Source organism: Saimiri boliviensis, chromosome 1 (assembly GCF_048565385.1).
Source record: "Saimiri boliviensis isolate mSaiBol1 chromosome 1, mSaiBol1.pri, whole genome shotgun sequence".
Lineage (NCBI taxonomy): Eukaryota > Metazoa > Chordata > Mammalia > Primates > Cebidae > Saimiri > Saimiri boliviensis.
Window position 1 is genome coordinate 38,833,851 of NC_133449.1, and position 24,157 is coordinate 38,858,007.

At 40.0% G+C, this 24,157-nt stretch overlaps 1 protein-coding gene across 3 annotated transcripts in view; it reads right to left on the reverse strand.

Annotated features, from left to right (window-relative positions):
* Positions 1–23,857, reverse strand: part of CDKL4 (cyclin dependent kinase like 4) — a 92,145-nt gene extending 68,288 nt beyond the window's left edge. For 2 of the 3 annotated variants that reach the window (XM_039480323.2, XM_003926789.4), the window contains exons 1-3: positions 23,749–23,857; positions 8,083–8,309; positions 3,738–3,859 (exon numbers count right to left, since the gene is read on the reverse strand). In XM_039480323.2, the coding sequence (XP_039336257.2) occupies positions 3,738–3,859; positions 8,083–8,250 (290 nt within the window). In that variant the 5' untranslated portion in view covers positions 8,251–8,309; positions 23,749–23,857. Of the gene's footprint in view, positions 1–3,737; positions 3,860–8,082; positions 8,310–23,582; positions 23,647–23,748 lie in introns of those variants that run through there. The other variant, XM_074396153.1, reaches the window with a different exon arrangement.
* Positions 23,858–24,157: the final 300 nt, after the last annotated feature.

Genomic DNA, 24,157 nt, shown 5'->3' on the forward strand with positions numbered 1-24,157 from the left:
GCATATGAAAACATATACGGTAGTATGTACCAAGTACCATAACAGGGTTGAAAATAAAATTCCATGGGGTCAAAGGAAGGAAGAAATTCCATCCAGATGAAGGACACCTAGAGATATTACAAATATCTAGGATTTCACATTTGAAAGATTATGATGGGCCAGGTGTGGGGCTCACGTCTGTAATCCCAGCACTTTGGGAGGCCAAGGCAGGTGGATCACCTTAGGTCAGGAGTTCGAGACTAGCCTGGCCAACATAATAAAACCCCATATCTACTAAAAATACAAAAATTCGCTGGGCATGGTGGTAGGTGCCTATAGTCTCAGCTACTTGGGAGGCTGGGGTGGGAGGATTGCTTGAGCCCAGGAGGCAGAGGTTGCAGTAAGCCAAGATTGCCCCACTGCACTCCAGCCTGGGTGAAACTCTGTCTCAAAAAAATAAAAAAATAAATAAACAAAGATTATGATAGAGACAGTGAAAGTGAAAGAAAACTAGAACCTTCTAGATTAAAATAAGAAGAACATGAGCTAAGTCTCTAGACAGGAAAGCTTAGGATACAAGTAGGGAAGAGAAAGATGTTCAGTTCAGTCAAAACTGGTATACGCAATGCACATTTTATAATAGTTTCGGGGCCTTGAACAATACATGGAGTAAGCACAAATGTCTAACTTCATGAAAATGTATATTAATTTATAAATTAATTTATAGAATGGCTGAACGTATCTGTCTTCTAAGTCAACATACAACACCCTATTTAGTTCTGAATAAAGTTGAACTATGAATTAACATACCATTTTAATTGTTTTTATATTAATTTTTATTTTAAAAGTAATATATGTGCCTTCACAGAATACTGAGAAAACTCAAATTTTCAATTACATGTAACATTCTATTATGTTATCTCATTTTTTTATATATCATCCCAGGAACATTTCCCCAGGACATCAACTACTATTCTAAAGCATGCTCTCTAATGGGCTGGCTGCATATTGTACTATTGTATGGAGATACCAAAATGCCTGTAACCAATTCTTTACTATTGGAAAATTAGATGAATAGAATATTTTTCTTATGAATAATGACGTATTGAACATTCATATATATAACTTTCTGCCTGATCTGATTATCTTCTTACTATAAATTTCTCTAAATGGAATCTCTTGATCAAAGGATAAAAAGTTAAATTTTTTTCATATATATTGACAAATTGCCCTCCAACTGGCACTCTCGCCAGCCATGAATGAGAAGGTCTGATTCCCTGACTACAGTATTGATAAGACTGAGTATATCAATTTTTGAAAAATCTTTGCTAAATTTAATAGATGAGAAATGGTACCTCACTAAAAAGTTTTAGATTTCCTTGATTAATAGGGAAGGATAAGCATGTTTTCTTAGGTGTATTGGTCATTTCCTTCTCTCTCCTGTCTTCAAAAAAATAAAAAGAGAGAGAGAGATGGGGTCTCTGTTATACAGGTTGGAGTGCAGCAGCATGATCTCTGCTCACTGCAGCCTCCAACTCCTGGGCTCAAGTGATCCCCCCACCTCAGCCTTCCGACTAGCTGGGATGACAGGCTAGGTTAATTTTTGTAGTTTTTGTAGAGATGGGGTTTCGCCATGTTGGCCAGGCTGGTCTTGAACTCCTGAGCTTGTGATCTGTCCGCCTCAGCCTCCCAAAGGGCTGGGATTACAGGCATAAGCCACTGTACTCAGCCTCTTTTTCTTTTTTAATGATTTGCTTTCCATGTTCACTGGAATGTAAGGTGAGGCCCCTTTTCTGTGAGGGCTTTGTTCAATGCTGTAGTCTTAGCAATGGCTGGGTCCAGAGTCTGGATTTATGACAGTTTTTTTGAATGAATATATTTATTAATTGGATGTTAACTTTTAAAAAAATGTTTTTTTGCTGGGCGCGGTGGCTGAAGCCTGTAATCCCAGCACTTTGGGAGGCTGAGGCGGGTGGATCACGAGGTCAAGAGATCGAGACCATCCTGGTCAACATGGTGAAACCCTGTCTCTACTAAAAATACAAAAAATTAGCTGGGCATGGTGGCTTGTGCCTGTAATCCCAGCTACTCAGGAGGCTGAGGCAGGAGAATTGCCTGAACCCAGGAGGCGGAGGTTGCGGTGAGCCGAGATCACGCCATTGCACTCCAGCCTGGGTAACAAGAGCGAAACATCGTCTCAAAAAAAAAAAAAAAAGTTTTTTGTAAATTCTTCATAGGTAGATATAAAATTTATTAATTCTGGCAAATAGTTTAACCAATATCTCATTTCTTTTTTAGTTTTGTTTATGGTACTTTTTTGTCAAAGGGAATCTCTCAAACGACTGTGATTTAATATTCAACACTTAAAAGTCCCTTTTTAGTCTTTTTCAAGTTTCAAAAAAAAAACCTATTGGTATTCTGATTCGAATTTTTTAAATAAATAGATAAACTGTGGAAGCAATATTTTTATAATCATGAATATTTCCATCTAGAAACATGTTCATTTAAATAAAATCCTTATGTATCTCATTTTGTAGTTGTCTTCACGTAGTGTCAGAACGACCCTTTATCTTTATTCCTACACTTTTGTTGTTGTCAATATTTGAATGTGATCCTTCTCCACTAGAGTTTTTTTATTTTTATTTTTTGGAGACAGAGTCTGGCTCTGCCACCCAGGCTGGAAAGTAGTGGTACAATCTCGGCTCATTGCAACCTCTGCCTCCTGGGTTCAAGCAATCCTTGTGCCTCAGCCTCTCGAGTAGCTGGGACTACAGGTGCCAACCACCACACCCAGCTAATTTTTATATTTTTAGTAGAGACAGGTTTCACCATGTTGGTCAGGCTGGTCTCACACTTGTGAATTCACCTGCCTTGGCCTCCCAAAGTGCTGGGATAACAGGCATGAGATACTGCACCCAGCTATTCTCTGTTAGATTTTCTAAAGTGCTGTTTGATATGAAGGCTGTTCGTTTTTGCATGTGGAATTTGTAGTATTATAAGGGTCACTGGACTGAATTCTATTGGTTTTAATAACTATTTAGGTGATTTTCTTAGATTTTAAAGATCATTAGTATCTAGCAAATTACGACAATTTTATTTCCAAAAGCGATGTTTTCTTTGTTTTTATTACATTACGTTGGCTAGAGTTCTCAGAACAATGTTACATGACAGTGGTGACAGCCGACATCCTTGTCTTGCTTCCTCACTTTAATGGAAGTTTAGTTTTACCATCGTGTATAAAACTGGCAGTTGCTTTGAAGAGGGGCGTGTGTGTGTGTGTGTGTGTGTGTGTGTGTGTGTGTGTGTGTGTGTATTAAGAAACTATTCCTCTAATCCTAGCTGCTAGGGGTTTTTTTTTTTTAATCATCAGGAAAGGATGATGAATTTATCAAAATTTCAAATTTTCAAATGTATCAATCATAGGTATTTGTCATCCTTTAACTTATTAGTGAATTACGTGAATAGGTTTCCTAGTACCAAACCCTGGTTCATTTTTTGAATTCAGATAATCCAACATATAACTTAGCCTCAAATTCATTTTGATTTTATATCTGCAGTAGGTTTGTTTTCCTAATTATAACTCCTATAGGTAAATCATTGTTTGACTTCTGAGGACATCCTGAGACTGGATGGGGTAGCCAGATGCGTTGGGGTAGAGAGGGAAATTGTAGCTGGGATTTGAAATGTGCCATGGTTAACTCCATAGACAATGAAGCTGAGAACTGGCTGCACAGAATTTCAGTTTCCAGATTACTTACCCATTTGGGTTTCTTTCCAGCTCATTTAAAAGTGTATGATCACAGTATTCAAAAACTAAATGCATTTTTCTTTTTCTCCTGAACACCTCGATGAGGTTCACAAGATTTGGATGTTTTAATTGCTGTGAAAGAATTGAAATGCAAAATTTAGTGATCTGTTACTAGTAAGAGCTTCTCCTCAGACCCCTGAGGAGGGAGAAATTTAAGATTCATCTAATGTACCTATAATAAGTGGTAACAAGAGGACCTGAATCTCTCTGGTGATAGCAAGTAAAGTATGTAACTTAAAATACTGTACTAAAACAAAAAACGCTTCATGTATTTTACGGAAATTTTATATATTCAAGTCACAAAATAACCTGAGTAGAAAACTGAGGAAATGGAATTATTGAGTAAAGACTATAAAATCATCAATATCCACTCAGCTTACATATTGCTGGGGGGATTTTATGTAAATGTCATGTGGATTTAAACTCAGTCTGGATTCTAGTGTTGGCTCCCAGTAATATCAGATCCCAACTTTCAATTTGGATTAAGCTGTCTATTCTAGAAGTCCCCACCGTTAGTCTGTGTTTTAAATTTATTATATTTTCAGCATTGTTCCTTGATTCTGTTGTTCTCTCTTGTGCATAGATATTTTTGTGTGTTAAATTCTATTCCCAAGCTGAAGTATTTCACAAGACAGCCTCTTGGAAACCAAGAGGAAAACCCAAGGGAAAATGTTGATTAGGTAGGATAGTCCATGACTACAGCGATTACATAATTTTATCCTCCAAACTAGGGTAATGGGTAGAATCCAGGACTATCCTAGGCAAACCAGCACATATGATCACTGCCTATAACTACGGTGACCATATAATTTAGCATACACACCAGGACACTTTTTTTTTCTTGCTCTGTCACCTAGGCTGAAGTGCAATGGTGTCATCTCAGCTCACTGCAACCTCCGTCTCCTGGGTCCAAGCGATTCTTGTGCCTCAGCCTTCCCAGTGGCTGGGACTACAGTGTGTGCTACCATGCCTGGCTAATTTTTGTATTTTTAGTAGGGACGGGGTCTCACCATGTTGGATAGGCTGGTCTGAAACTCCTGACCTCAAGTGTTCCACCTGCCTTGGCTTCCCAAAGTGCTGGGATTACAGGCATGAGCCACCATGTCTGGCCACACCAGGACGCTTTTGAAAGGGGATGTGAACCAGGCAGGGCACTGGGACCAAAACTATAAAGCAGAACTGTCCTGGGCAAATCAGGAGACATGGTTGCTCTATTCCTAACCCATCTTCCCGTCCTGGCTGTTTTCCCAGCATAGCAGACAAATCAACTTTCCAAATTGTCTACCATTTACCCAGAAAGATGAGGGCTCCGGTCAGCATTTTGCATATAGTAGAAGCTCAACAAATAGCAGACCCAGTAGAAAGTGTTAGGTACAGAGACTAACAATGCATGCCTCTACCTCAGTACCTCTTCACATAAGCATGGCTTGACCAAAACAAATGTCACCTACAACTGTGTGCCTGCTGCTCAACAGCTTGGGAAAAGACAATCCATTACACATTAAAAATATGCCCAGGCTGAGGCAGGAGGGTTGCGTGAACCTAGGAGTTCGAGATCAGCCTAAACAACACACTGAGACCCCATTTCTCTAGGGGAAAAAAAGGAAAGCCCAAGGTACCAAACGAATTAGCTTTCTAGGTGCCCCACTGCCTAAAGAGCAGACAGGCAGAGTGGAGGAGACTAGGTCATCTGGGAAACCAGAGGCTTTGTGCTCCTGCAAAACCACAGTATGGAAGCAAAGCAGGGTCTCTATTAGGGGAGTAAAAGATTTACAGATGCTGGCTGGGTATAGTGGCTCAGGCTTGTAATCTAAGCACTTTGGGAGGCTGAGGCAGGTAGATCACGGGGTCAGGAGTTCAAGATCAGCCTGGCCAGTACAGTGAAAACCTGTCTCTACTAAAAATACAAAAATTAGCTGGGCATGGTGGCAGGTGTATGTAATCCCAGCTACTCGGGAGGCTGAGGCAGGAGAATTGCTTGAATCTGGGAGGCGGAGGTTGCAGTGAGCTGAGATTGTGCCACTGCACTCCAGCCTGGGTGACAGAGTTAGACTCCATCTCATACACACAAAAAAATAAATATTTACAGATGCTACAGCTTGATGCAATGTCAAGGTTAAACTTGGTCCAATCTCCTGTCTTTGGGTAGGCAGCAATTTATATTTCCTTTGCGAATGAAGTTAACCTAGCCCAGGAAAACAGTAACTTGCCTAAAGAAAAACAGGTAGTAGGCCGGGCGCGGTGGCTCACGCCTATAATCCCAGCACTTTGGGAGGCCGAGGCGGGTGGATCACGAGGTCAAGAGATCGAGACCATCCTGGTCAACATGGTGAAACCCTGTCTCTACTAAAAATACAAAAATTAGCTGGGCATGGTGGTGCGCGCCTATAGTACCAGCTACTCGGGAGGTTGAGGCAGGAGAATTGCTTGAACCCAGGAGGTGGAGGTTGCGGTGAGCCGAGATCGCATCATTGCACTGCAGCCTGGGTAACAAGAGCGAAACTCCGTCTCAAGAAAAAAAAAAAAAAAAAGGTAGTAAGCAGAGAGAGGCAAACACAATTTAAGTAACAGGACTATGTGAGGAAAGTAAGGTAAATTGATCCCAGAAGGAGCTGCTCAGGGCATACATGGTCACAGCATACCAAAAGCAGAAAGATGCACACTCTGACATTCTGAGGGCCTTCATCAGAGACCAAGCTGAGTCGTAATTGGGCTACTTTTTACCTTAAAGTTCATTCGCAAGTTGGGGCACTTGTAATGCAGAAGGTACTACCTGAGCATTAATTTTATTTGAAGACTCGGGAGAGAGAGGCTGAGGGGTAAAAGCATTATTTTTATTAGAAAACCACACTGCCTGGCCGGGCACGGTTGCTCACACCTGTAATCTCAGCACTTTGGGAGGCTGAGACAGGTGGATCATGAGGTCAGGAGTTCAAGACCAGCCTGGCCAAGATGATGAAACCCCGTCTCTTAAAAATACAAAAATTAGCCGGACGCGGTAGCTGGGGCCTGTAGTCCCAGCTACTCGGGAGGCTGAGGAAGGAGAATTGCTTGAACCTAGGCGGCAGAGGTTACAGTGAGCCGAGATTGCGCCACTGCAGTCCAGCCTGGGTGATAGAGACTCCGTATCAAAAAAGAAAACCACACAGCCTGGTTCAGACCCACCCTGCAGCTTAGCTCAGTGAGGGTGCCAGAGGTGGCTAGCTGACCGGCGCCCTCTGCTGGCTAAGAGTTAACAGTGAACTCTTTTTTATCGTGATGGATGTGTTCCTGAAGACTCTACGTACCTATCATTATATTTTAAACAGAACCCTAGTGTGTATTAGTTGAGGAAACTTGCTGGAAATAATGTTTGAAAATGAGAGATAATATGATAATTATTAGGGACAATTATTATCCCCCCTTATAAACTGAATTTCTGGGGATTTTCTAAAACCAGATGATGTGTCAAAAATGAAGGTCGCCTGTGTGTCCTTGAAATCACAGGGTCTTGTTACATAATGTGCAGCCCACACACCAGCAGCTTCCGCACTCTAAGGGCCACCCCAGACCTCCCAACTCAGAATCTGCATTTCATCAAAGTCCTGGGGATTCTACTGCATATTCACATTTGAGAAGTGCTACCCTAGACCTCCGTTTCCTCTACAGAAAATAAGGGTGTTGGATAACAAGCATCTCTAAGGTTGCTTATAGTTCTAAAAGTGTAAGATTTTTAGAGTAAGAAAACATTTACATAGAGAACTTAAGAATCTTACGTGTCAAATCTTATCAGAGTGAAAACAATTATAACAAAAACCTTTATGTAAAAAATGTAAAAGTCACTGGGAGTGATATTCAATATGTCTAAGAAGCTGGGGTGCAGTGCAGGCAGGAACCAATGTTGATGCCTTAACATCAACTGCAGTGGGACGGTCGTGTGGGATTGACTGACTCTGTGCTAGGAGGTGCTTTTTTAAGTTGCTAGTTGGTAGGGGAAGTATTTGGAGGGCTATCCAGAGGAGGGCCAGGATTGGGGGTGAGTTAAACACTGGGGTGAAGGAACTTAGGATATTTATTAACCAGAATAAAAGTTCTTTACAATATCATGATCTATAGCTGTATTCATACATATCAGACAAAACCAGAATGGTCAAAGTCCAAAGTGATAATCAACTTATTATTCAAAGGTGCTGATGCAAAGGAATTTAAGTCCAATGGAGGAAATAACTTTAAAATTCTCTGTAATTTTAGCATGCATAGTTCACTCAATACCATGATACTTTATATATATGTATATATATATAAAGTTAACCTACCTTCAACATATGTATTTCTCTTAGTGCTATTTTCTTAATGACAGGATCATCTTCAGATTTCACAAATTTTTTAATAGCTACTACTTGTCCAGAGGTTTTGTTTCTGCATTTGAATACAACTCCATAAGACCCTTCTCCAATCTTAGCTAATTTTTCATACTTTTCCATTATAGCTGAAGTGATTTAAATTATTATTGTATTGATTGACTTGCAGCACAATATTGCACCTGGAAAATAAGAGACTTACCTTAACCAAGCTATGAAAGACAATATTCTCACAGTTTACATACAACCAATTTGCCCAGATGCCAAAGGTTTATTTTCATCAATTAATTGGAAATCCACTTAAAAATATTTGGATATTATTTTGTCCATTTAGTTTAGTCCTCTGCAGTTCTTCCAGCTATCAAAGGATTTCAAATGCTCTTTATGACAATGGGTCTATGTTTACCCCTGTTGAATTAAAAGAATTTGTGGAAAGGAAACTTATCCTATCTATTGTTTTCATTATCCTCAAGTAAATAACTGAAATATGATGCTGTAAAATCCCGCTAAAGGAACATTTCATACTCCGGAATATGCTGCTTATCTTTTCTCTTCTAACCCAAGTGCATGCACAATGACTAGGAGGAGTTGTGTAAGAAGACACGGTACAAAAAGTGCTATACTTCCACCTGGTGGAGATAAGAAAAAGAAAATGTGGGCTGTTGAACAAAGCAGTCTTTAAAAACAATAACAGGCCGGGTGCGGTGGCTCACCCAGCACTTTGGGAGGCTGAGGTGGGCAGGTCACCTGAGGTTGGGAGTTCAAGACCTGCCTGACCAACATGAGAAACCCTGTCCCTACTAAAAATACATAATCAGTTGGGTGTGGTGGTGCATGCCTGTAATCCCAGCTACTTGGGAGGCTGAGGCAGGAGAATCCCTTGAACCTGGGAGGTGGAGGTTGCGGTGAGCCGAGACTGTGCCACTGCACTCCAGCCTGGGCAACAAGAGCAAAATTCCATCTCAAAATAAATAAATAAATAATAAATAAATAACAGAATCCTTTTAGAATATGTTCTGCTCTTAGTTTTTATTTGCATGGAAGAACAGATTCTTAAGTTCTTAGCCCCAAAAGAAAATAATGATAAGCACGCACAAAAAAGCATTCATTCTTCATGGCTGCTTTCACATCTATAGTGATTTCTACAGAATTACTGGGCTTTTCTGTACTGTATCATCCATTCTTGAATTTTTTGGTGATCAAATTAAATGATGAATAAGGCCAACATACTTAAATAAATCAGTCTAAGAATTAAAAGTAAAAAAATTCTAATTTGTCGTCAGGCGTGGTGGCTCAAGCCTGTAATCCCAGCACTTTGGGAGGCTGAGGCGGGTGGATCACAAGGTCAAGAGATCAAGACCATCCTGGTCAACATGGTGAAACCCCGTCTCTACTAAAAATACAAAACATTAGCTGGGCATGGTGGCGTGTGCCTGTAATCCCAGCTACTCAGGAGGCTGAGGCAGGAGAATTGCCTGAACCCAGGAGGCAGAAGTTGTGGTGAGCCAAATCCATGCCATTGCACTCCAGCCTGGGTAACAAGAGTGAAACTCTGTCTCAAAAAACAAACAAATAAATAAAAAATAAAAATTCTAATTTGTCTCAAAAACTTTATCCAGCAGACTCTTGTTAATGTAACCTAATAATAATAATAATAATGGCACTTAACACTGTTCTATGCAAATTACATATAATGGGCACAAATATTCTGTGAAGTAGGTGATATTTTTATCCAATTATACATATTAGAAAATTAAGACACAGTGAAGGTACTACAGAATTAGAACCCAGGCAGTGAGATTTCAAAGAACACAATTTTAATCACTACACTATACAGCCTCTCAGTTAAGTTCAAAATAATGCACAATTCAGCCAGGCGAGGTGGCTCATGCTTGTAATCTCAGCACTTTGGAAGGCTGAGGCAGGTGACCTGAAGTCAGAAGTTCGAGACCAGCCTGGCCAATATGGTGAAACCCTGTCTCTACTAAAAATACCAAAAGATTAGCTGGGAGTAGTGGCACAGGCCTGTAATCCCAGTTACTTGGGAGGCTGAGTCAGGAGAATTGCTTGAACCTGGGAAGTGGAGGTTGCGGTGAGTCGAGATTGCCCCATTGCACTCCAACGTGGGTGACAGAGCAAGACTCCAACCCAAAAACAAAACCAAAAACAAACAAACAAAATGCATAATTCGAAGAACCACTTAATCCAGGTCTTGGTAATAACAAAAGGCCAGGTTAAAGAGTTGACTACTTGTAAAATTTCTCTTGTTTTGAATGAGTACACATTTTAAAAAACTTCTCTAATATTGTCTTTTCCATCTACAGATGATCTCAATGGTGAAAGAAATTGACTACTTCCACTTGCCACCATAAAAGTATACACTGGAGAAAAATGTTTACCTGGATAAAATGACTATTGACATACTGTTTTTTACAGTGCTGCTTTTTTTAGGTATAAATTAGATTTCCTCTCTTATTAAAGAAAGAAGCCGGGCGTGGTGTCTCACGCCTGTAATCCCAGCACTTTGGGAGGCCGAGGCAGGTGAATCACGAGGTCAAGAGATCGAGACCATCCTGGTCAACATGGTGAAACCCCGTTTCTACTAAAAATACAAAACATTAGCTGGGCATGGTGGCGCGTGCCTGTAATCCCAGCTACTCAGGAGGCTGAGGCAGGAGAATTGCCTGAACACAGGAGGCGGAGGTTGCAGTGAGCCGAGATCGCGCCATTGCACTCCAGCCTGGGTAACAAGAGCGAAACTCCGTCTCAAAAAAAGAAAGAAAGAAAGAAAGAAAATTCAAGAATACACACTCAAGTAACACATGGAAAGTCCATCACAGATTTTGTTCTGAAAACCCTATTATACTGTATTTTTACCTATGTATTATTATTTTAAAGATATGTAGATGAGAGTATGCATACATTTGCATAGTAATTGATGGCTGGAAAGAGAGTAGGAAAAACTGGGAATTTGCTTTAGAAAGTATCTAGCTGGGAACATTGGCCCATGCCTGTAATCCCAACACTTTTGGAGGCCAAGGTGGGAGGATCACTTGAGCCCAGGAGTTTGAGGTTACAGCGAGCTATGACTGTACCACTGCACTACTTCCTGGGCGACAGAGTGAGACCCTGTCTCTAAAATAAAACAAGATAAAGTTATTGGTATAAACTTTACATATTTGTTAATTTAACCTACTTGATAAGTACTATAGTCACTGGGGGAAACTATAAATATGACAAAAAGCTTAATTATGAAGTTTTAATTTATGCTTTCTTTTCTTTTCTTTTTTCTGAGACAGCGTCTCACTCTGTTACTAGGCTGGAGTGCAGTGGCGGGATCTCGGCTCACTGTAACCTCCAACTCCCTGGTTCAAGCGATTCTCCTGCCTCAGCCTCCTGAGCTGGGATTATAGTTATGTGCAACCACGCCCAGCTAATTTTTGTATTTTTAGTAGAGACAGGGTTTCACCATGTTGGCCAGGATGGTCTCGCTCTCCTGACCTTGTGATCCACCTGCCTCGGCCTCCCAAAGTGCTGAGATTACACGTGTGAGCCACTGTGCCCAGCCTATTTTCTTATTTCCCTGTATGTAGTTGATTTGATCTATTGTTTAATGTTTTTTCTTTTTTCTCAACAGATTCAGTAATGACTGATTCCTCAGACTAATATTTAGATCTGGCAGTCACATTAACCAAACTGCTAAATGCAATAAAACAAAGTTCCAGAAAATAGTGTTGCAGCTGGTAACCTCTCAACATTTCTGTTTTCAAAAACCCTACTATACATTCATGGAAAATGGGTCTGAGTATGCAAACAGGAATTAGACCAAGGCAGAAATTCCACAAAGGAATTTACAGCTCTAATTCTGGCTTACTAGGACTGTAACAGAATTTCTGGAGGTAGTAATTCCTAATTTCTTATCTGAGATTCAACTATCCAACCGCTTGATGAACATCTCCACATGAATGGACAGAATCATCTAAAAATGGGAACATTTTATTTTCTTTTAATTAATTATTATTTTTTAAAAAATGGGAACATTTTAAACCAAATGCCTTCTCTTCTTTCTTATCCTCTGTCCACACCCAAAGTTCACAAACATGCTTCACGTTGTGCCTAAATGGGTTGTCAAGGTACATGTGGTGGGGGGACTTTGAGGTAGCCAAGGACACTGACAGCTGCCTAAACCTAATCTCTTCATACATCTTCCACAAAGCAATAAAATCAACCAGGACAAATAAAAATGCACAAATCCAAAGACTTCAATATCATAAGAAGACAGAGGGCTCTAAAAACTGAGGTAGAAAAGCAAAGCCCAAATTCTGGAAGGGATATCTCTTGAGCTCCCACTATAAACCTTGGCAGAAGGCAAAGATATGAGTGGGCTGAGATCTAGAAAAACTGTAAGAAAGACAGAAGAGGAAAAGAAGAGCCTAAGAAAGACTTAAGATCACCTCCTTCCCGAAGAGAAAACACATCACAAGTGTAAAAATACTCTAAGAGTGTCCTGGTAGATGACAGCATTCACTACAAGGAAGGGGTTTAAAAGTATATGGGTATCAGTATGGCACCATTTTTGGGGAATAGAAAGACAAGAGAGAAGAGAAAGGCACCTGCTAGAGATTGGACAGTAAAAGAAAAAAGAAGTAAGAGGGATAAACTTGGCATCTTGCAAAACAAAAGAGAATTCTGAATTGAAGGACATGTGAATCCTCCTGACACCACGAAGATGGGGGAAAAGTGTCATTAATGAAAGAACCTGCACTTTGCTACAGCGACAGAAAAGACTCTCTTGGCCTAGAATGATAGCCAGTTACTATCAGCCAAAACCTGCCTGAGAAATGAAACAGTGGAAAGCAGTACCCATACTAAGTATTACTGGAAGAAAAAATCAATGAGAATCTAAAAATTTCAGTTAATGAAAATCATTTACAAAGAAACACACAAAATCTAACCAGGAAGCAAGCAAACAAACAAACAAACAAACAACGACGACAAACAAAAAAAACCTAACAACAAACACTCCAAGCTGATTTAAATATCCTCTCACAATTTGGAGATATGAAAAGCCACTCTGAATCAGAAATTCAAATAGTAAAATCACAAGTAGACAAAAATTAAGAAGATATATATATGTATACATACACACACACACACACACACACACACACACACATATAAATTTACTTTTACTTTTTTCTTTTGGCTACTGGTGAGCAGACTAGGATAAAAGATATAAAATGATAGTTGACTGAACCCAGAAAACATCATCAGAAAAAGATAAAATCATCTAAGAAATGACTAAATTATGAGATGCTGATAGGAGAAGAGATTCCAGTGAAAATCTGATTGGGGCATTAAAGAAAGGCAGAATAGTAATTATGAAAATTAAAATGAAGAAAAAAAGGTAAAAGATTAGACAGAAAGTTGAAATGGAGATAGGCAAATAAGACCCAACATACGTATAACTGGAGTCCCTGAAGAAGAAAAAACAATGAAACAGAATCAATAGTTGAAATAGTAATCCAAGAAAATTTTCTGGAAATAAATTAAAATCTAATTACATATATTGAAAAGACCCACTAGGTAGTTGGGAAAACTGACCCAGAACAACTAACTCTGAGACTATTTGAATAAAACAATCAAAGATAGGCCGGGCGCGGTGGTTCAAGCCTGTAATCCCAGCACTTTGGGAGGCTGAGGCGGGTGGATCACGAGGTCAAGAGATCGAGACCATCCTGGTCAACATGGTGAAACCCCGTCTCTACTAAAAATACAAAAAAGTAGCTGGGCATGGTGGCACATGCCTGTAATCCGAGCTACTCAGGAGGCTGAGGCAGGAGAATTGCCTGAACCCAGGAGGCAGAGGTTGCGGTGAGCCGAGATCGCGCCATTGCACTCCAGCCTGGGTAACAAGAGTGAAACTGCGTCTCAAAAAAAAAAAAAAAAAAAAAAAAAATCAAAGATAAAGAAAATACTCTCCAAACCTCCAGACAAAAAAATTAAATAACTGTAAGAGAATTAGAGTGACATCAGACTTATTAAGAGCAATGCACACTACAAAGTAACAGTGTAGCAACATCTTAAAGAAACTGAAGGGAAAAAAAGTGAAAACCAAGGATTTTTATATTCAGCCAAGCTGTGTCCTTCAAGTACCAAAGCTATAGCTAAACATTAAACAAATTTTTAAATTGTTTTTTGTGAGACAGGGTCTTGCTCTGTTTCTCAGGCTGAAGTGCAGTGGTGCAATCATGACTTATTGCAGCCTTGACTTCCCAAGCTCAAGCAATCCTCTCACCTTAGCCTCCCAAGTAGCTGGGAGCACACCTGACTGATTTCATTTATTTATTTTTGTAAGGATAATGTCTTGGTTTGCTGCCCAGCCCGGTCTCAAACTCCTGGACGAAATCAGTCCTTCTACCTTGTCCTCCCAAAATGTTGGGATTACAGGCATGAACCTCCTCACCCAACTGATAAATATTTTAAAACATGCAAGGGCCGGGCGCGGTGGCTCATGCCTGTAATCCCAGCACTTTGGGAGGCTGAGGCAGGTGGATCACGAGGTCAAGAGATTATTTAAGAAGATCCTGGCCAACATGGTGAAACCCTGTCTCTACTAAAAATACAAAAAATAGCCGGGCATGGTGGCACATGCCTGTGTGGTTCCAGCTACTTGGGAGGCTGAGGCGGAAGAATTGCTTGAACCCAGGAGGCGGAGGTTGCAGTGAGCTGAGATTGCACCACTGCACTCCAGCCTGGCAACAGAGCAAGACTCCGTCTCAAAAAAAAAAAAAAAAAAAGAAAGAAAAAGAAAAAGAAAAATGCAAGAACTCAAGGAATACTGTACCCATAGTCCTCTTGAATTTATTAGTGAAAGACTTTCATCCAAACAAGGGTTGACTGGGAAAATTTCAGCAAAAGGATTTATGGTGAGCATTTAATATATTTAAATATCAAAGTAACGGTAGAAACAAGAGTGGAAGAAGAAATAAATGTTATAAATTCTGACAAAGTAGAAAGTAATGTAACTAAACTATGTTAAAAGAATGAAGAGGCCGGGCACGGTGGCTCATGCCTGTAATCCCAGCACTCTGGGAGGCCGAGGCGGGTGGATCACGAGGTCAAGAGATCGAGACCATCCTGGTCAACATGGTGAAACCCTCTCTCTACTAAAAATACAAAAAATTAGCTGGGTATGGTGGTGTGTGCCTGTAATCCCAGCTACTCAGGAGGCTGAGGCAGGAGAATTGCCTGAACCCAGGAGGCGGAGGTTGCGGTGAGCCGAGATCAAGCCATTGCACTCCAGCCTGGGTAACAAGAGTGAAACTCCATCTCAAAAAAAAAAAAAAAAAAAAGAAGAAAGAAAGAAAGATGAACAAGCTTACTGATAATTGAATAGGCAACAGATGGGAATAAAAAAATACCATTAATCTACTTAGGAGGCTGAGGCCTGAGGATGGATTGAGCTCAGGAGTGCAAGACCAGCCTGGGCAACACAGCATGACCCTGTCTCTACAAAAAGATTTTAAACTCTCTGGGTGTGGTAGTACATGCCAGTAGTCCTAGCTACTCAGGAAGCTGAGGCAGAAGGATGGTTTGAGCCTAGGAGTTCAAGGTTACAGTACAATAAAGCTATGATCATGCCATTACACTCCAGCTTGTTGACAGAGTGAGACCTTGTATCGAACTACCACCACCAACAACAAACACTCCAGAATTGCCATAATATTACCTAGAATGTTCAGTTTTCAACAACAACAACAAAATAGGAGATAAAACTGGATTATAGGAGGAAGCAGAAAAGAAGAAGAAAGAAAAAAATTAGGAGACATGCTAAGAAAAAGGAAACTGTGACTGACAGAAAAAAATAAAGCCAGTAAAAATGGATTCTGAGTAGACTCAGATGTTGGATTTAGCTGACGAACACTTCAAAGTAGCTGTTATAAATATGTTCAAATAATCAAGGCAAATTATAATTTAAAGAATTAAAGAAAAATATGATGACAATGACTCAATAAATGGGGACTCTCAATTGGAAAATAAAAGGAGAACCAAATGGAAATTTTAGAGTAAAAAATAGAAGAGAAATGAAAAATCCAGTAGATGTGACAAATAGCATATCTGCTATTTGAGATGACAGAAGAAAGAATCAGTAAAATATATCAATAAAAAATAGTCAAAATGAAAGAAAGAAGAAAAACAAAATGAACAGAGCCTCAGGGACCTATGGAGGCAAAAATCAGTGTTATCAACATACATGTAATGAGACTCTCAGAAAGAGAGGAGCAAGAGGAAATGGCAGAAAACTATATTTTATGAAATAATGGCCAAAACCTTCCAAACTTAATGGAAAACATTAATACATAGATCTTAGAAGTTCAATTAATTCCAAATAGAATAAACACAAAGAAATCCATACCTTGACACATCGTAGCCAAACTGATGAAAACTAAAGACAATATCTTGAAGACAGAGAACCGTTCATATACAAGGGAACAATATGCTTAATGGCTGACTCTTCATCAGAAAAACAATAGAAAACAATAAACAAAAACTGGTTCTTTGAAAAGAGCAACAAAATCAAAGCACTAGCTAGACTAGGCAATAAAAAAGAAAAAACGAAAAGTTATCAAAGTCAGGACCATACTACAGAAACTTTAAAAAATTAAAAGACAACATTCCAAACAAGTTTATGCAACCAAATTAGTCAGCTTCATTGGACAAGTGCCTAGAAAGACACAAAATACCAAAAGGGGCTCAAGAAGAAATAGAAATCTAATTACAACCATAACAAGTAAAGAAATTCAATCAGTAATTAAAAATCTACCCACAAGGGAAAGCCCAGGATCAGAAGGCTTCACAGGTAAAAAACTACCAAACACTACCAAAGAAAAATCAATCCTTCACAAACTGAAAAAATAGAAGAGGAGGGAATTGGTCTTAACTCATTCTATGAGGCCAATGTCACGTTGATAGAAAGTCAAACAAGGAAATCACAAGAACACAGATTATTCTCATGAATGTGACATGAGAATCCTTAACAAAATAATTAGCAAACCAAATCTGGAAACATAAAAAAGATTATATACCATGACTCTGTGGGACTTATCTCAGAAATGCAAAGTTGGTTTAATGCTGAAAATCAATAATGTAAAATACTATATTAAAGAATAAAAGAAAAAAAATCACATGATCATCTCAGTAGACACAGAAAAGGAATCTGACAAAATCACACTCATTCATGATGAATACAAGGGAACTTTCTCAAGGGCGTCTGTGAAAAATCTACAGTTAACATCATGCTTAATGAAAGATTGAATGTGTTACCCCTAAGATTGGAAAAAAGATGCTTGCTTTCACTATTTTTATTGATCATTGTATTGAAAGTTCTTGCCAGTGCAATAAGGCAAGAAAAAGAAGTTAAAGGTATAAACATTGAAAATGGAAAGTAAGGCCAGGTACAGAAGCTCACACCTCTAACCCTGATAGTTTGGGAGGCCAAGACAGAAGGATTGCTTGAGGCCAGGATTTTGAGAGCAGCCTGACTAACAAAGCAATAACTCTGTCTCTATAAAATAAATAATTATTAAATAAAGTGCTCAATATATATGAATGATATTTTTAAAAAGAAAAGGAAAAGTCAAAGTGTCATTATTTGGAAATGACATGATACTATCTACAGAAAATCCTAATGAAACTACAAAAAGCTTACTAGAAATAATGACCAAGTTTGCAATGCAATAGGATACAAGACCAACATGCAAAATAGTTTTTTTAATATAATGGCAACAAACAATTTGAAAATTAAGAAAACAATTCCATCCACAAGAATGTAAAAATAAATAAAATACTCAGGAATAAACTGAACAAGTAAAGTGCAAGACCTGCACACTGAAAATTACAAAACACCATTGAAAGAAATTAAAGATCTAAATAAAAGGAGGAAAATGCCATGTTCATGGATTTGAAAACTCAACAAGACATCTGTTTTTCATAAATTCATCTATAAACCAATTCCTGGTCAGGAGTGGTGGCACATGCCTATAATCCCAGCTCTTTGGAGGCTGAGGCAGAAGGATAGCTTGAGCCCAAAAGTTTGAGACCAGGCTGGGCAACACAGTGAGACCCTGTCACTAAAAACGTAAACAATAATTAGCCAGGGTGTAGTGGCCCTCACCTGTGGTCTCAGCTGCTTGCGAGGTCGAGGTGGGAGGATCACTTGAGCCCAAGAGTTTGAGCTTCAGTGAGCTATGATTATGCCACTGCACTCTAGCCTAGGCAATGCAGCAAGACCCTGTCTCTAAAAAAACAAAATTAACAAAATTAACAAATACTAATTCCTTATACAAATTCCAACAGGCTTTTCTTGGGTAGAAATTGAACCTAAGATTTATATGGAAATATATAGGACCCAGAGCAGCCAAATCAACTTTGAAAAAGAACAAATTTGGAATATTTATTTTAAATATTTATTTTAAATTTGACTTCAAATTTTATTATAAAGTTATGGTAAATCAAAACTATGGTACTGGCTTAAAGACATATATCAATGAAACATAATGAATCAAGAAATAAGCCCTTTTATTTATGGTCAATTGACTTTTTAAATTTAATTTTTATTTAATTTTATTTTTTAAGACAGAGTCTCACTCTGTCACCCAGGGCAGAATGCAGTGACGAAATTTTGGCTCACTGCAACCTCCATCTTCTGGTTTCAAGCGATTCTCCTGCCTCAGCCTCCCAAGTAACTGGGATTATGTGCGTGCCACCATGCCAAGCTAATTTTTGTATTTTCAGTAGAGACAGGGTTTCACCTGTTGGCCAGGGTGGTCTCAAACTATTGACCTCAAATGATCTGCCCGCTGGGATTACAGACATGAGCTACTTGCACCAGGCCCAACTAACTTTTGACAAAGGTGCTGCAGCAATTCGACGTGGAAAGAACAGTCTTTTCAACAAATGATGCTAGGACCATTCGATATCCATATGCCAAACAAACAACAAACACACGCAGTAGACAGACACCTCACACAATGCAGCAAAATTAACTCAAAATGGATCACAGACCAACATGTAAGAGTTAAAACTGTAACTTTTAGAAAAAAAAAGAGGAGAAAAATCATTGTGACTTTCAGTTAGGGAAAGATTTCTTAGATATGACAGCAAAAGCATAATAAAAGAAAAAACTGATAAAATGGAATTCATCAATATTAAAATCTTTTGCTCCTCAGCTGGGTGTGGTGGCTCACGCCTGTAATCCCAGTACTTTGGGACACCAAGGTGGGAGGATCGTGAAGTCAGGAGTTTCAGAACAGCCTGACCAACAACCCCGTCTCTACTAAAAATACAAAAATTAGCTAGACATGGTGGCATGCACCTGTCGTCCTAGCTACTCGGGAGGCTGAGGCAGGAGAATCACTTGAACCCCCGAGGCGGAGGTTGTGATGAGCCTAGAGTTCACCATTACACTCCAGCCTGGGCAACAGAGTGAAACTCCACCTCAATAAAAATGGAAAAAACAACAAAAAAAATCTCTTGCTCCTCAAAATATCTCCCCATTAAGAAAATGAAAAGCTAAGCCATAGATTGAAGAAAAATATTAGCAAATCACATGTCTGATAAAATATTTGTATCCAGAATACACAGAGCGTGCTTATAACTCAATAAGAGGTGAAACAACCCAATTTTAAGAAATGGACAAAAGATGTGAATCAACATTTTACCAAAGATACACAAATGTCTACTAAGCACATGAAAACTGCCGTTAGCTATTAGGGAAATGTTAATTAAAATTGCAGTAAGATAGCATTACATACATATTAGAATGGCTAAAATCCAAAGACTGACAATATCAAGTGTCGATAAGATAGAAACTGGAGCCTACACACATCACTGGTGAGAACGTAAAGCAGCACAGCTCCTCTGGAAAACAGTCTGGCAATGTCATAAAAGTTAAACATAGGGCTGGGCATGGTGGCTCACGCCTATAATCCCAGCACTTTGGGAAGCCAACGCAGGCCAATCACTTGAGCTCAGGAGTTCAAGGCCAGACTGGCCAACATGATGAAACCCTGTCTCCACTAAAAATACAAAAAGTAGCTGAGCATGGTGGCACATGCTTGTCATCTCAGCTACTTGGGAGGCTGAGGCAGGAGAATCGCTTGAACCTGGGAGGTTGCAGCGGGCCGAGATTGTGCTACTGCACTTCAGCATAGGTGACGTCTCAAAAAATAAATAAATAAATAAAACATAAACATAAAAGTTAACCATTAACAGCAATTTCACTCCTCAGTATCTATCCAGGAAAAATTTAAAAATACATCTACACAATGACATGTATGCAAATGTTTACAGCCCTATTATTCATAAGAGAGCCCTCAACGGAAAACAATCCAAATGTTCATCAACTCATGAATATGTCAACAAAATGAGGATTAGCTATGTAATGAAATAGTATTCAGCAATAAAGAGGAATGAACTTGTTATAAGGTAGATGAACATTAAAAAAGAAAAAAAAACACATGCCCCAAAACATAATGTTAAATGAAAGAAGCCAGACACAAAACCCCACACATTTGATGATTCCAGTACAGGAAATTCATAGAAAAGACAAGTGTGCAAGTGAGAAGGGTGCATCTCCTCTGTGGTATTCTTGACAAAAATGCAAGACCTAAATCTAATCATGAATTAACAATAGACACGGCCAAACTGAAGGGCATTCTCCAAATAATGGGCCTGTACACTTTGAAAAAAATGTCGAAGTCCTGAAAGAAAAGATGAAAGCACTGCTCCACCTTGTAGACTAAAGAGATGTCAGTCAGAACACAATGTGTGATCCTGAACTGGATCCTGGACTGGGGAAACGTGACTATACAGGATACTACTGACATAACTGGTGAAATCTAAACTTTGACTGCAGATTAGATATCAGTTTCCTGACTTTGGTAATTTGTACTGTGATTATATAAGAAAATGTCCTAGTTCTTAGGAATACACTGAAGTATTTAAGGATGAAGGGATCTGATGTCTGCAACTTACTCTCAAATGGTACCAAAAAATTAATATGCATGTGTTATATATACACAGAGAAAGAAAACGATGAAATGATGTAAAAATTGAGCAAAATATAAACAGTGAGTCCAGATATATGAGCTCATTATACTCTTATTGCTGGCTTAAAATGATTATATCAAAATAGAGCTATTTTAAAGTGTCTTATCTCACTTTTCTTCTTTATATTTACTTTCATTACACCAAAGACATCTTTCTCAAACATCACCAGGATCAGGTATCATCCCTTCTCAAAAAAGTCTTATGGCCTCAAAAGCCACAGAATAAAGTTCAAACTGTAGTATATTTACAGTTCTCTAACTGTAAATTTACTGTGGCTCCAATGTACCTTTCCAGCATCACTTCTCTGATTCTTCCCCAAACACTTTCAGGTTTCTAAGCCTTGGTTGATACCACAGCCTGGAATGTCTGACCCTTTAGTCTTCATCTTTTTCAAGTTCAAGTCAAATGTCTTTCTGCTTAGCTTTTCCCAATCCCTAAAGGCATGCTCTTTTTCTCTACACGCATGCTATGTTAACGACTTCCCTTTAGCGTTTCAAAAACATTATCACACTGGACTTCCATTGTTTGCCCATTGTCTGGCACATGGTGAACCTCTGTTGAAGTCCTGTCGTAATTTTATTTTCTAACCTTTCTAATAAATATGCAAAATGACTTACTTTTTAAACAAAGGCAATTAAGTACATTTTGATTATTAATATAGTACTTGGACAAGAAATCAAGATTAAACAGTGATATATCTATTGGCAGAAAATAGATTCAATTGGTTGAAAATATTTTTCTTTTTCTCTTTTCTTTTTTACTGAGACAGGGTCTCGCTCTGTCACTCAGGCTGGAGTGCAGTGGCATGATCAGGGCTCACTGCAGCCTGTACCTGCTGAACTTGAGAAATCTTTTTGCCTCAGCCTCTTGAGTAGCTGAGATTACAGGCATATGCCACCATGCCCAGCTAATTTTTGTATTTTTCATAAAAGTGGGTTCTCACTATGTTGCCTAGGTTGATCTTGAATTCCTGGGATCAAGTGATCCTCCCATCTTGGCCTCCCAAAGTGCTGCAATTACAGGCACGAGCCACCCATGCCTGATGAAATTATTTTTCATAGTCATCAGTGACCTTCAAACTGAAGCAAGCTTTATATCTTTTGGCTACAGGGCTTCCTGACTTCAGAATTTACTAAGTATTTCACTCTCAAGTTAATAAAGTTCTGTGTGCAAAGGCAGATACGTATAGAATTGGGCTCACTGATGATTACGGAAAGAGGTAGACAGATACCTGTGTGGCTCAGTAAATTCTCTGAAAATTTCTATTTAATTTCGTTAGTCTCAAGTATTTGCAAAATGATGTACACAGAAACAGAATAGGCTTGGAGGTGAGTTATTTTCCATGATTGCATCACAAGTCAAGTCCTGAGGACCTCAAGGAATACGCTGAAAGAAGGAAAACAAAAGAAATGGAGAGGTCGAAATAAAGAAGACGATCCCCGTACGGGCAAAAATAAATAAATAAATAAAGAAGAGCAAAAAAACACATGTTCTAATCTAGGAGCTTTAGGAAACTCCTGTAAACAGCAGCATTAGGAATGAGGAGGATGGCCTGGCGTGGTGGCTCACACCTGTAATTCCAGCAATTTGGAAGGTTGAGGAGGGTGGACCACTTGAGGCCAGGAGTTTGAGAGCAGTCTGGCCAACGTGGTGAAAAATAAAAATAAAATAAAATGGCTGGGTGTGGTGTCCTGCAAGGCTGCAGCGAGCCAGGATCGTGCCACTGCACTCAAGCCTGTGGGACAAAGTGAGACCCTGTCTCAAAAACAAAACAAAACAAACAAAAATGAATGACGAGGGAAAAGAGATTTTGAAGAACAGGCCAGATCAGTTAGGGAATCCACAGGCTGTTAAAGTCACAACCTGATATGCTGTTATTATTTTCAACCAAACCAAACATGAATTTATATTTAATAAGCCTGATTAGTAAAATGGGCCATTAAATCATTGTTTTATCAACATAACACTGAATTATTGAATTTCAAAAGTACACACACCTATTTACAAACCTGTCCAGTTGGCAATACAATCGGACTAATGAAAAGCATCCCCAGAAAACCAGAAGACCACGTAATTATACATAACCCCATAAAGTAATGTTGTTTAACGGTAACACATTTCGTGTGTGCACATAACGCATCTGCAAGTCTGGCATAAATCCTCTTTATTTCCAGGCCTCTGGTCTTGAGCCTTCTTCATTTAATGACAACAGTTACCCTTCTCCGCCACACGTGGGCCTCCGCCTCGCGCACTCTTGGGCCCCCGACCCCGACCCCTCCCCGGGCTGCTGGCTGCGGGCTGCGCCGCTTCAGCCCGCGTCGGTGCTGCCGCCTCTAACCTACCCCTTCCCTTCCAGGGGCCACCGAAGCAGAAGGCGGGCCCGCTTTTCTTCCGGGGAACTTTTCTTCGTTCCCGCATTCGGAGGCGCAGTCCAGACGCCGACCCTCTCCCCCGTCAGCCCCGCACGCCGCCCCTCGGTCCCCCGCCGCCGCCAGAATCCGCACTTACGGCACGGACGGGGCGACGGTGACGCAGCCTGGAGCAGCGCCGAGCAGCCCCACACCCGGCCCCAGCCGCCGCGCGCGGGTCGCGAGGAGGAGGCGGCCGCGGACCCAGCGACTCGGGAGCCAGCGGAACCGCAGCGGCGTCTCCCGGGCAACCAGGACGCTCAGGCCGCGCCGGGCGGGGCGGCTTCCGGAGCGGGTTCCCCGGGCGCCTGCAGCCCCGGCCGCGGTCCTTCCTCTTTCGGTGGGTAGCCTCGGGGCCGAGCCTGTAATGTCTGGGTGTGGACGGAGCAAAAGATGCATGAGGGCGCTCAGGAAACATCTCAACCACTTTCCCCTTAATATTGTGATTACTCCAAGTCCCCTTCTTTCCCAAGGCATGGAGAGCACTAAAATTAAGCACAGGTAACGCT